Here is a 13,726-nt window from a genome sequence, read left to right on the forward strand (position 1 = left end):
GTTATAAAACAGTATAATAAAAATAAAAGTAAGTATCAAAACCTTTAAAGATGACTGGTATCAATCAAATGAATGTATAATCTATTTGAGCTGTTAGAATATGATTTGACCTTCAGGAATATCTCTAGTAATGGGGACATAGTTGCATCATTTATAAAACAACCAATGAGAATTTACAAAACAATGGGATATTATTCAGCCATAAAAAAGGAAGTCTTCTCATTTGTGACAACATGGATGGACCTAATAAGGCAATTAGGCTAAGTGAAATCAGTTAGAAAAAGAAAAATACCATGATTTCACTCATATGTGGTATATTTAAAAAAGAAAGAAAGAAAAAAAAAGAAGGATTCCTGGGTGGCTCAGTCACTTAGGAATCTGCCTTTGGCTGGCATCATAATCCCAGGACCCTGGGCTCTCTGCTCAGCTCCCATTTGTGCGCTCTCTCTCTCAAATAAAATCTTAAAAAAAAAAAAAAAAAAAAGACAAACTCATGGGAGCAGTGGAGCAAATGGGATCAAAGGCACAAACTTCCACTTATAACAAATAAGTTGGGATGGCTGGGTGGCTCAGCGGTTGAGGGTCTGCCTCTGGCTAAAGGTGTGATCCCGGGTTTGGGGATAGAGTCCCCTATTGGGCTCCCTGCAGGGAACCTGCTTCTCTCTCTGCCTGCATCTCTGTCAATTTTTGTCTTATGTAATTATAAAATTGTGTATTTTTTCTAACAACTAGCTTTAAGTTACTTCAGAAAAAAGATGTAGTACTGCGATGTAATGAGCACTGAGTGTTAAGATTCATGAATCATTGACTGACCTCCACCTCTGAAACCAGTAATATATTATATGTTTATTAATTGAATTTAAATTGAAAAAAATGAAGATGCAGTGCTCACACTGGCAGTCCATATACTAAAATTGGAACAATAAAGGGAAGATTAGCAAGTCCCCTGTGCAGGATGACAGAGAAATTCATGAAATGTTCCATATTAAAAAAAAAAAAAAGATGCAAAGTTATTTCAATTAGAATATAACAAAATTACAACTAAGTCAATGGGAAAATTCAATGCAAGATAGCATATATTTGGCCTGAGAAACATTTAGTTCTGCCATTTACTACATGTGACAATAAGGTAGGTTAGGTTAAATGTCAATAAGCATCAGTTTCTTCGTATTTATTTATTTATTTATTTTTAAGATTTTATTTATTTCCTCCTGAGAGACACAGAGAAAGAGAGAACCAGAGACGCAGGCAGAGGGAGAAGCAGGCTCCACACTGGGAGCTGACATGGGACTCGATCCCAGGTCTCCAGGATCACACCAGTGGCCAAACCACTGAGCCACCGGGCTGCCCCAGTTTCTTCATTTTTAAAATGGGAATAATAAAACCCATCTGTAAGAATTCCATTTAAGCATTCCAGAAACTATAATTAGCTACTTTTTACTTTGTGATTTATAACCTTCTATTTTTTTTTATTTATACCCTTTTAAATAAGCATATATCCTAACTCTTTTTACACCAACTATCCCAATACAGGGATTTGGCACTCAACGAATGCTTGTTGAGTAAACCCAATGATGAAGAGGAAATACAGAGATAATAAAAACAATAGCTAACATTTACTATGCAATTCTCATGCATCAGACACTCAGAATACACATCTAGGCACCATGAGGAAAAAGAGGTCAGTAAAATAGGACTACCTAATCTAGTCTCTCCAGTGTTTCTGCTTTACCAGCAATTGCTTAGAAATTCATCTCAATGGTCAATGAAACTCTATATGAGCTATAATTTTCTGTCTAGAAATGAAGTAATACATTATTTGAAACAGGTAGAGCAGAGGACAAAGGACTTGTGGAACATCCATTAAAAAAAATCAATGCACACTATGTATATAACTCTAACAAATACTGAAAAAAGATTTGTTCATTAAGAGAATTATAAAAATTTCTCACCTGCTGCATATGTCTACTGGTTCGTTTCTGAGGCTGATAAACAAGCCAGTTATATAAGACTGGGTCAATATTAACTGCTACTCCTTGTACACTACAAAGAAGCACGGCACCTAAAAATCAAGATTTTAAAATAGTTTTAATTCCTCATTAAAAAAATAGCAAGCTTTATATCACTTCACTCCAAGTAGGACAGCTATAATAAAAAGACAAATTAACAAGTGCTGACAAAGATGTGGAGGAATTTGAGTTCTCATATACTGCTGGTGGGAGCATAAAATGGTACAAATACTTTCAAAAACACTTTGGCATTTCTTCAAGAGGCAAAATATACAGATGTAATATGGCCCAACAATTTTATTCCTAGGTATGTACCAAGAGAACTAAAATCACTCCACTCAAAACTTTGTACCCAACTTTTCAAAGCAGTATTCATAATAGCCCAAAGATGGAAATGACACAGATGTCCAGGAATCGTTGAATGGATAAGCAAAATATGATATAGCCATATAATGGAAAATTACTTGTTTATCTCAAGGAACCAAGTATTGATTCATGCTATACTACCTTGAATACATGCTAAGTGAAAGAAGCCAGTCACAGAAAACCACACATTGCATGATTCCACTTAAATGAAATCGTTAGAACAGGCAAAAACCATAGACAAAAAAAGGTGGGATTAGTGGATGCCAGTGTTTGGGGGGAGGAAAGAATGGAAAGTAACTGCTAATAGATATGCAGTTCTTTGGGGAGTGATTAAAATGTTCCAGAATTAGAAAATGGTGATTGTTGCACAACCTTGTAAATATACTAGAAAACCATTAAATTATGCACTTTAAAAATAATGAATTTTATGGAAAAAGAATTATATCTCATCAAAAGTGAATTAGTCTACCACATGATTTCACTCATGTGTAATTTAAGAAACAAAACAGATGAACATAGGGCAAGAGAAAGAAAAATAAAATAAGACAAAAGCAGAGAGGGAGGCAAACCATAAACTCTTAACTATTGGAAACAAACTGAGGATTGCTCGAAGGGAAAGTCTAAGGGAATGGGGTAACTGGGTAATGGGCATTTGATGCAATGAGCACTGGGTATTATATGCAACTGATGAATCACTAAATTCCACCCCTGAAACTAATAATACATTGTTAACTAAATTGCATTTAAATATTTTTTTTTTTAAGTGAATTTGGGAAACCTAGGTGGCTCAGTGGTTGAGCATCTGTCTTTGGCTCAAGTTGTGATTCCGGGGTTCCAGTATCGAGGCCCGCATCAGGTTAGGAAGGAGCCGGCTTTTCCCTCTGCCTATGTCTCTGCCTCTCTCTGTGTGTCTCTCATGAATAAATAAATAAATAAATCTTTAAAAAATTTTTAAAAAAAGTGAATTTGTCTTTAATAATATGCTTTATTTTTTAGGCAAAGAGCAATTTCCATATCAGTCATGAGAATAGAATATTATCTTCTTTTTCTGTTTATATTACAAACTTAATTCATGATGTTAAAGGAAGGATTATTACAACCACTCAATAAATCACTGCAAATTACAGCTTTAAGTGTTCAGAAGCCAGAGAGACATCTGCCTAAATGAAACACAGGCTAGCATTCTGACATAAAACATAAAGCTGAAGTTGAAATTTGATCCTAGGAAAGTATTTTAGTCCCTCTCTGATAAAAAGCAATCACATAGGACTTAACTAAAGCGTAACATCCCACTCTTAATTTACGTGCAGGTTATGTGCATTCATAAATACATTTCTGCATCTCTACATATACTTTCTGATAAAATATTATTAGCTCTACTGTGACATGGGATATCAAATAAGAGGTATTCATCAGTTTTGCTCTCAACTATATCTCCAGTTTCTAGAAAAGTAATGGCCACATGGTAGGGGTAGAGAGTCATAATAAAAGGTAGATAGGTTCTCAGGTTAGGTGCAAAAATCTGGTTCTATAACACTGCAGATTATCTAAACAATTACTGTTAGTACCAACTCCTATGAAAAGTAAACTACCAGAGATAAAAGACAGGAAGATGTAGGGAAGTAAGCAAGAGAAATACCCCCATTTTAAATTTTTGCACATAATTTTCAAACAAGTAAAAATTGTCATGAGTATTCCTATTTCACCTTTCAGTTCTTCTTTTCCCAGGGACCCAGATTCAGTATAGATTTGGGGCAGCATTCTGCTGCAATCCTGCCCACTTCCATTTACTAATGGATGTGCTGCTGAGCAATGATTAAGTCAAATACATATCAAGAAGGATTGACTAGGAGAAACTAAACACAGGATAATTGGAAAAGGGGAGTCATAACTGAAGTCAATTAGAAAATACAACTTAACATATTTATTCTTTCCTGTAATAGAAAGCATAAAAATTAAAATCTTAATTTTAAAGAAACTGTATACATTTAAATGAAGAGCTTTAAAATTTTAAATTCAAGAATAAATAATTCAATCTTAAAGTTCAGACTTTTCTAAATTACATATAAAGAAATGAAATTACAGTCAGATTTAAATTACTATGAAGTGTTTCTTGTCAGATAAGCTCACTGTAATATAATTTGTTTTATAATAAATATCACATGAATATTAAAGATACCACAAATAACATATGTTTAACAACAAGAAATGTGTTCCACAAAAAGCAATTGCAAAACAAGATAGAAGAATGTAGGGTCTAGGAGATGAAAGATCCAACACAGGAGGAGAGTGACAGGAATGCCCCAAATGACAATACTGAATTAGTGACAAGTATGTGAAAAATGTAATAATAATATTTAAAGTATATTTATTATTTACTTTGAGGGAGAGAACATAGGGAGGGGCAGAAGGAGAGGGAGAACCAGAATCCCAAGCAGGCTCCTTGCTCAGCACAGAGCAGGATGCAGGGCTCGATCTGATGACCCTGAACTGAGATCATGACCTGAGCCAATATCAAGAGTCAAACCTTTAATTGACTGAACCACCCCAGTGCCCTCAGAACAGTGATAAAACAATTATTAAATACAGGAAAAACACATGCTATAACAGAAATGATAACTAATCATAAGATACAACATGACTGTACCATGAATATTTATAGACAAAGATATGTAAATTCTGAAAAAATACATTCATTGATTAATCAAACATGATAATAACAATTTTGAGAGTAGGTATATGTAACAGGAATGTATGATGTGAACAAGAGAGACTGAAAGTTAGCCAAATATCATTTTGCACAGTAAGACATCAATAATTTTTGCTCTAAAGTCAAAGATCAAGAAAGAGCAAGAAAAGTCATATTATTTAAAAATATGGGAGTAAACATCAAAATAATTATTGAAAAGATGTGAGATATGTTACCTCTTAAATAGGGAATATAAAAAACAACTGCCATGATGGAGAATATAATTAGGAATCTCAAACTGTGGCCAAGAAAAAACAGAGGTAGATAAGCCTTAGATTTTCTTGTTGAGGTTTATCTCTCTGGCCACTAGCAGAATAAAATTTTCTGTTTGAAAAGTTTCCAATTCACTGTCATGTAACTATCAAAAATTATGATCTGTGAATGGTTCTCTTAACAAAAAATTAGCAAGCACTACAAAAGCAAGCCACTGTGAGAGACAGTCAGAAAAATCAACAACAAATTCAGACTTTTCAAATACTGGAAATATTCAAATATAGAAAACAAACACCTAGGTATAAAATGTTTAAAATGCAAAAGTATGGTATCCTGCAGATTATCAAACAATGAGAAAGTATTGGGAAAGAATATATATACATATATATTAAAATAATATATATATTAAAAGATTTTATTCATTTATTCATGTGAGACACAAGAGAGAGAAGAGAGAGAGACGGGGGCGGGGGAGGGGGCGCAGAGACACAGGCAGAGGGAGAAGCAGGCAAGGAGCCTGATGTGGTATTCGATCCCAGGAATCAAGCCCTGGGCCAAAGGCTGGCACTAAACCGCTGAGCCACCCAGGGATCCCACAGAAAGTACGTATTTTAAAGGAAAATGGCAATTATAAAATGACAGTTCTTGATGTAAATAAACTCACTGGGCAGGTTAAATAGCAGATTAACTATAGTTGAAGAGAAAAAAAAGTGAAGTGGAAGAAGCACATGAGCTCATTTAGAATGCATTTGAAAGAGAAAAGTGAAAGAAGATTGTTAAAATGAGGTTAAGGGCAGCCCAGGTGGCACAGTGGTTTGGCGCCGCCTGCAGCCTGGGGTGTGATCCTGGAGACCTGGGATTGAGTCCCACGTCGGGCTCCCTGCATGGAGCCTTTCCTCCCTCTGCCTGTGTGTCTCTGCCGGTCTCTCTCTCTCTGTGTCTCTGAATAAATAAATAAAATCTTATAAAAAAAATAAAATGAGGTTAAGAAATATGAGGACTAAGAAAACTAAACATATGTTAGATTCCAGAGGGAGATACCAAAAAATGGGGAAGAGGCAATATTGCTAAAAACAGTTGAGAATTTTACAAAATTGTTGGAAGACAGTAAGCCTCAAACTCAAGAAGCCCAATAAAGTCAAAATGTATAATTAAAAATAAATGCATCTCAAAACTACAATGAGGTATCACTTGACACTTGTGAGAAAAGCTAGAATCATCAACACAAGAAATAATAGGTGTTGGCCAGGATGTGGAGAAAGGGGAATCTTCTGGAACTGTTGGTGGGAATGCAAACTGATCCAGCCACTCTGGAAAACAGTATGGAGGATCCTCAAAAAGTTAAAAATAGAATGAACCATCCTATGATCCAGCCACTGCCAACTAGTTATTTACTCAAACAACACAAGAGTACTAATTTGAAGGGATACAGGCATTTTGATATGTATAGCAGAAGTATCTACAACAGCCAAATTATGGAACAACCCAAATGTCCACTGACTGATGAATGGATAAAAAAGATGTGATGCGCACGCGCGCGTGCGCGCACGCGCACACACACACACACACACACACAATGGAATATTACTCAGCCATAAAAAGGAATGAAATCTTGCCATTTGCTAGATATTATTATGCTAAGTGAAATACATCAGAGAATGACAAACACCATACGATTAAACCCACAGGTAGAATTTAAGACACAAATAAATATAAAGGAAAAAAGAAACAAACTCCTACCTACAGAGAACAAACTGATGGTTACCACAGGGGAAGTGGGTGGAGGGATGCGTGAAATAGAAAGTAGGGATTAAGGGGGTGCACCTGTGATGAGCACCGGGTGATGTATGGAATTGCTGAAACACTAAATTGTACACTTGAAACTAATATTAAACTACATGTTAACTAACTGAAAATTAAAAACTTTTAAAAAACACAAATATATTTTATTAAACAAATCATTTCTATTATTTATTAGTATTAACTACTATGTATTGTACAAATCACAGAGATTCTATCAGGAGATGCAAAGACAAAGAAATCTCATCCTTTTCCATAGCCATGCAGACACAACTCATTACATACATGTTCTCAGGATAAACACAAACTTTTAAAAAATTATGATGAAGGGGATCCCTGGGTGGCGCAGCGGTTTGGCGCCTGCCTTTGGCCCAGGGCGCGATCCTGGAGACCCGGGATCGAATCCCACATCAGGCTCCCGGTGCATGGAGCCTGCTTCTCCCTCTGCCTGTGTCTCTGCCTCTCTCTCTCTCTCTCTGTGACTATCATAAATAAATAAAAATTAAAAAAAAAATTATTAAAAAAAAAAAAATTATGATGAAAAATACACCCACAAACCCTATATAAACAGAGAAGTTTATAAATTTAATAGTATGTGAACTTCAAAGAACCAAAGTAAATTCAAAAATTAGACATTCTCCAAAGTGGGCAAGTTATTTTAAAAGTCTTTTCAGATGCACCAAAAATTAAATGTACTGAGAAATTTTTTTTAAAAGCTTTCTCATTGAGTTAGTAGCATTCCTTTTTCTTTTTAAATTTATTTATTTATTTATTCATTCATTCATTCATTCATTCATTCATTCATTCATGATAGACACACAGAGAGAGAGACAGAGAGAGAGAGAGAGAGAGAGAAAGAGAGAGAGAGGCAGAGACACAGGCAGAGGGAGAAGCAGGCTGCATGCCAGGAGCCCGACACGGGACTCGATCCCAGGACTCCAGGACCGCACCCTGGGCCAAAGGCAGGCACCAAACTGCTGAGCCACCCAGGGATCCCCAGTAGCATTCCTTTTTAATTGAAGTTTTAGAGAAAGGAAAACGAAAACAAATGCACCAAAATACTGTGATTTGAAAACTAACCTTAAAACTCTATTTTATTGACCAACAAATGTTCATAAAAGCTATTTGATTACATTATGTCAGAGATGACTGAATGACATAATAGCCAGCCTGCGAATGTTAAGCAGGTGATAAAAGAGAATTATCTATTAACTTAATATCAATTTAGTTGAAATTTAGAAATAAAGTTCTTTTAAATTTAAAGGGATATTTTCATATTATGCTCAATTTACAAGACCTCGCCTTTAAAAATAACACACATGTTCTGACATACGTAGACAACTAGTCTAATCTTGAGATTATTCAGAACAGATCCCCCATAAATCACTAAAATTTGACAATATATTATTCTGTTTAATTTTAGCCTGGGAGACAACTAATGAGAAAAGTGTGCTTTACTTCTCTGCTCACTGCCAAAATGACTCACTTACGCACATTCCACTCAGGCTGCACAAATTAGTTAAACTAAGGCACCAACTGTCATTTCAGTTACATCCTAAACTGAAGAATTAGAATGAAAAAAGAGTGACAGAACAAAAGTGCAAAGGATTATAATTAAACATACATGCTTGTTAGCTATAAAACTTTGTTGGCCAATAAGATGGTCTTGTAAAATATCAAGGTATAAAAGGGGACAAGCATCCTGTATCTTATGTTAAACCAATGAATGAGATAAAAAACATAAACATATTCATGTTCATCTAAGCTTCAGTGGCTAAAACTCACTATTTTTCTATTATGTAGCTATAGTAAAGTAAGGATATTTTAGATTTGTATATCTCTTAAGAAATTATTTGCTACTCTTTTTTTAAGAATAATTTCATGAATTTTGGTCAGTTTAAATAAATAAAAAAGAATCAAAACTATGGGTGGAGAATAAAGGCAAGATAGAGTAATCACAGGCAAGAAATGACAGGGCAGGGTTGAGCTGCCAACTACTGGTAACTTTATTCAAGGTAATTGTCAAGTTTAGTACAACTGAATCATAAGACTCTAAGGTATGTAAGTTATGGTAGCTCATGTTACTTAATTAACAATTACCAAGCCTTCCCCTAGGATATAGAAAATCACAAGAGAACTCTATCCCATCATAACAAAATAAGCCATATAACCAACCTATTAAAGCTTTTCAACATTCATCAGATAGCAGTGTTTGCAAAGAAATCTCATGAACAAAAATAAAAATGAAAGGCCAGTCATAGGCAGGAAGGAATGAATAGTGGCTTTCATTCTTGGTGTAGCAGTAGGAGGAGAAACAAGTTATTAAGAAAAAAAACAAGAGAAATTTTAACAAATGTTAAAGACCAGTTTGGGGACTGGCATGACAATGTAGAATCTCTGAGAATAATAGACACAATAGGAATGTACCTACCTGGCATCTCTTTTCAACAAACCTCCACCAAATACTCATGAGAATGGCATAGCATACGACTGAAGAAATGAGGAAGACCCTACCAACAGCAGGTGCATGGAGTCTGATGACTTCTGAGAGCAAAGAAGGAGAACTAAGAGAAATCCCACCATCATTCCGAACTTTCCAATGAGCACCAACCAGGGCTATCTGTGACTAGGAGAAGAAAAGTGGAACTAAGACAGATCCCCCTCTAAGAACAAGCGAACAAGGCATGTTAGGTCTGAGCACAGATAAGAACTGAGAGAAAAATCACAAACCATACTGAAACAAAAATTGTGATCCTGCTCATAAAAAAATGTGAAACCTATGTCACACTCCATTGAAATAAAGAACTTGACCCAGCTCAACTACAGAATAAAAACAAAGAACATAAAGCATAGACAATATAGTCAATATTATTTTAGTAATGCTATATGGTGACAGATAGCAACTACACTTAACATGGTAAGCAATGTACACAATTGAACCACTATGTTATACGCCAGTAAATAAGTGTATGTCAATTCTACTTCAATAGTAAAAATTTATTTTTTTATTTTAATAATAAATTTATTTTTTTATTGGTGTTCAATTTGCCAACATCAGAATAACACCCAATATAATCAATAGTAAAAATTTAAAAATAAAGAAGGAGGGGAAGGAAAAACCAGATACAACTATACTAATAACATGACAGAAGAAGAGGCATGTTGTTTATGGGCATAAAATAGGTACTATTATTCTTTTTTTTTTAAGATTTTATTTATTTATCATGAGAGACACAGAGAGAAAGGCAGAGACACAGACAGAGGGAGAAGCAGGCTCCCTGCAGGGAGCCCGACTCAGGACTCAATCCCAGGACTACAGGATCACGCCCTAAATTGAAGGCAGATGCTCAACTGCTGAGCCACCCACGCGTCCCTATTATTCTTCTTATACACAACATTTGACATTCATTTAAAAAATTATAAAGGACAGTAAAAGAAAAGAAATAACCATCATCAAAAAGAAAACAATCAATAGCCCAAGTTCAAAAGGTAGCATAAATACTGGAATTATCAAAGATTTTAAAACAACTCTGATAAGGATGTTAAAGAAAACAATGAAAGAGGTAGTGTACATGAACTAAAGGGGAACTGCAATAGAGAAAAAGAAACTATTAAAAAGAGACAAAGGGAAATATTAGAATTTTAAATATAATACTGGAGGTGAAAAATTCTTTGAGAATTTCTTTCCAAAACTGATAAATAATACCGACAGATTAAAAAAAAAAAACCTAAGCAAACACCAAGAGGAATAATTAAAAAGAAAAACAGATCTAGACACATCACAGTCAAATTGCAGGAAAGCAAACAGAAAAAAATTCTGAAATTACTCGGGGGAAAAAAAAAAGACATTACATATAAAGAAACCATGATGAAAATAGAATAACTCCTCATCAGAAATAACAGCGATGCAAAGACAGTGGAATTGTTATCTTTAAAGTGCTGAAGTAAGAAAAGATAATCTAGAATTATGTCTGTTGAAAGTATGTTTTAAAAATGAAGACAAAACAACAAAAACAATTTGTCTCCTAAAAACTTCACTACTAGAAATTAAGAGAAGTACTTTAGAATGAAAGGAAATATACCAGATAGAAATTCAATTCTAGAAAATGAGGAACACCAGAAACACTAAATATGTAAAGAAGATTGCTTTAAAAATATGCTATTTTTATTTATATATACAATTACAGTTAAATACAGACACACCTGCATATGTATGTGTGTGTGTGTGTGTGTGTGTGTGTGTGTGTGTGTATCTTTAAATCTCCCTTAAAACTCCGAACTATTTGGAGTAGGAATAATAACAATACAGTGTGGGGTAAAATTACACAAAGAACTAAAATATATGTCCACAGAGCAGAAAGAAAAGGATGGTGGGAACTAGATGTAAAATAGTGTAAAAACTGCATTTGTCTTATTTTTTAGTTTACTATAGATTCTGTCACTGTTCTCTAAACTTGCCAATTTTACTGTTAAGCCCAATTCATATCATACAAAAATATTTAGTAAGCACTTATTTATGTACATATATACTTTATTTTTTCCCATTTAACCAAATTTTGCACATCCTTTTTTTTAAAAAAAAAAGATTTTATTTTTTTATTCATGAGAGTCACACACAGAGAGAGGCAGAGACACAGGCAGAGGGAGAAGCAGGCTCCATGCAGGGAGCCTGACGCAGACTCGATCCCGGGTCTCCCGGATCACCCCCTGTGCCAAAGGTGGCACCAAACCACTGAGCCACCCGGGCTGCCCTGCACATCCTTTGATTCTAATTAGCTCTACCACCAAGACTTTGACCATCACTGACCTTTCCATTTTTTAGCCAAGTATAACACTGAGAATATAGAGCTCAATTACAGCCACTGACTCACTTCAGCTTTCTCAGTTAAAAAAGAATGTCATCATTCAGAACAAGGATGACAGGGGAGGTTATGAGTGCTTTAGGCAACAGCCTAAGTAATATCTGAAACAATGATACACACAATCCCTTTACAACATGAAGGAGCTTTCTGCATTCCTTGGTTAGAAACTCAAAGTGAGTCAGCTATACTGTTGCATGTTTTTTTCGGTCCACTTCAGGTACAGAGAATGTAGAAGAACTGGATTGCATCATGACTGTGTTTTTATTTGTCCTATTGTTCTCTTTCATTCTCTCCAGATCTGTTAATCAATTTTATCAGACATTAAGTTAATAACTGGTCTCCTTCTATCTGACTCATGCGTCTTATTTCTCAACTGGCAAAGAATGCACAAGTGAGATTTAATAGTAATCTCAAACTGTGTCAATTAATAATTTGTGATATTTCAAAGTTTTCTTCTCATCTTCACATTCAAGACATAAAACTCTAAAACTGTAAAGATAATTATAGACAGCTTTCACAATGAAAAGCTCAGAACTTCTGAGGCGCCTGGCAGAGCTCAGTCAATTAAGCGTCTATCTCAGGGCCTTGAGTTCAAGACCTGCATTGGACTCCACACTGGGTGTGAAGCCTCAATCAATCAATCAATCAATAAGCAAGCTTAGAACTTCTGAACAATAAAATACCATAACCAAAATTGAAAGCAAAAGTGAAACTAGAAGAAAATATTAGAAAAATAGGTAACACAGATAATATTCACAATATAGGAAACCTCCTAAAAGTTACTAAGATAAAAAGATACATAACAAACAGAAAAATCAGCACAAAATATAAACAGACAAATCACAGAATAAATACAACCAGCCTTCACTAAAGCTCAACTTCATTAATGGCAAAGAAATCCAAGGTAAAACAAAAAGATAATTTTCCAATGGCAGATGAGTATTGAATGAATGAAATTCTAATACAGATAAGGCTACGAAAGATAAAACACTCTCATGGTTGCTGAAAGAAATGGAAATGGGTACAGGCATTTTGAAAGCCACTTTGGAATTACCCATTAAAATTTTCAATGTACATACTCACTGATCCAGCAATTTTAGTTCTTGGAATCCTACTGTAACATTTGTAAATGCTCTTAAATATATGCACAGAAAAATGGCACAAATCTGTTCATCTGTAGTATTATTTATAATAATAAATATGTAAATAATATCAACATCTACAGTCAAACTCTGATAATTTCTTTAATGGAACACCAATCAGCTATTATATTATGAAGTGCACATATAACTAACGACACAAATATAATGCAGAACACTATAAAGTGAAAAAAAGCATATTCCAAAAAATAGAAAAGGAAAACTTCCAAACAAAGTAGGTTTAGAGGAAACATACCTCAATATATACAGACTATATACGAAAAATACATAGCTAACATAATCCTCAATGGGGAAAAACTGAGAGCCTTTCCCCTAACCTTAGGTACAAAAAAGGATGTCTACTCCCACCTATTTTATTCAACACAGTACTGGAAGTGCTACCCACAGCAATCAGACAACAAAAAGAAATAAAAGGAATCATCAAGGAAGAAGTAAAATTTTCCTTACTTGCATGCAAGTGACTCGTTACTATAGTAGAAAAACCACAGACCACCAAAAAATTACCAGAACTGATGAATGAATTCAGTAAAGTCACAGCATACAAAATCAATGCACAGAAATCTATTG

The 13,726-nt window shown here is 34.6% G+C and overlaps 1 protein-coding gene and 1 non-coding gene across 25 annotated transcripts in view; one reads left to right on the plus strand and one right to left on the minus strand.

Annotated features, from left to right (window-relative positions):
• The window catches only part of VPS13B (vacuolar protein sorting 13 homolog B), a 727,825-nt gene that overhangs the window by 423,644 nt on the left and 290,455 nt on the right, over positions 1 to 13,726 (minus strand). For all 24 annotated transcript variants that reach the window (XR_011996562.1, XR_011996561.1, XR_011996560.1 and 21 more), the window contains one exon: positions 1,953 to 2,062. Coding sequence is in view for 19 of the 24 variants with exons in the window: in XM_072734208.1 (XP_072590309.1) it covers positions 1,953 to 2,062 (110 nt within the window). In the remaining 5 variants the exon portion in view is untranslated. The remainder of the gene's footprint in view (positions 1 to 1,952; positions 2,063 to 13,726) is intronic.
• Positions 885 to 990, plus strand: LOC112917173 (U6 spliceosomal RNA). Its single transcript, XR_003234429.1, has one exon. It is a non-coding gene; the product is annotated as a U6 spliceosomal RNA (small nuclear RNA).

The sequence above is a fragment of the Vulpes vulpes genome, chromosome 13 (genome assembly GCF_048418805.1).
Source record: "Vulpes vulpes isolate BD-2025 chromosome 13, VulVul3, whole genome shotgun sequence".
Taxonomy (NCBI): Eukaryota; Metazoa; Chordata; class Mammalia; order Carnivora; family Canidae; genus Vulpes; species Vulpes vulpes.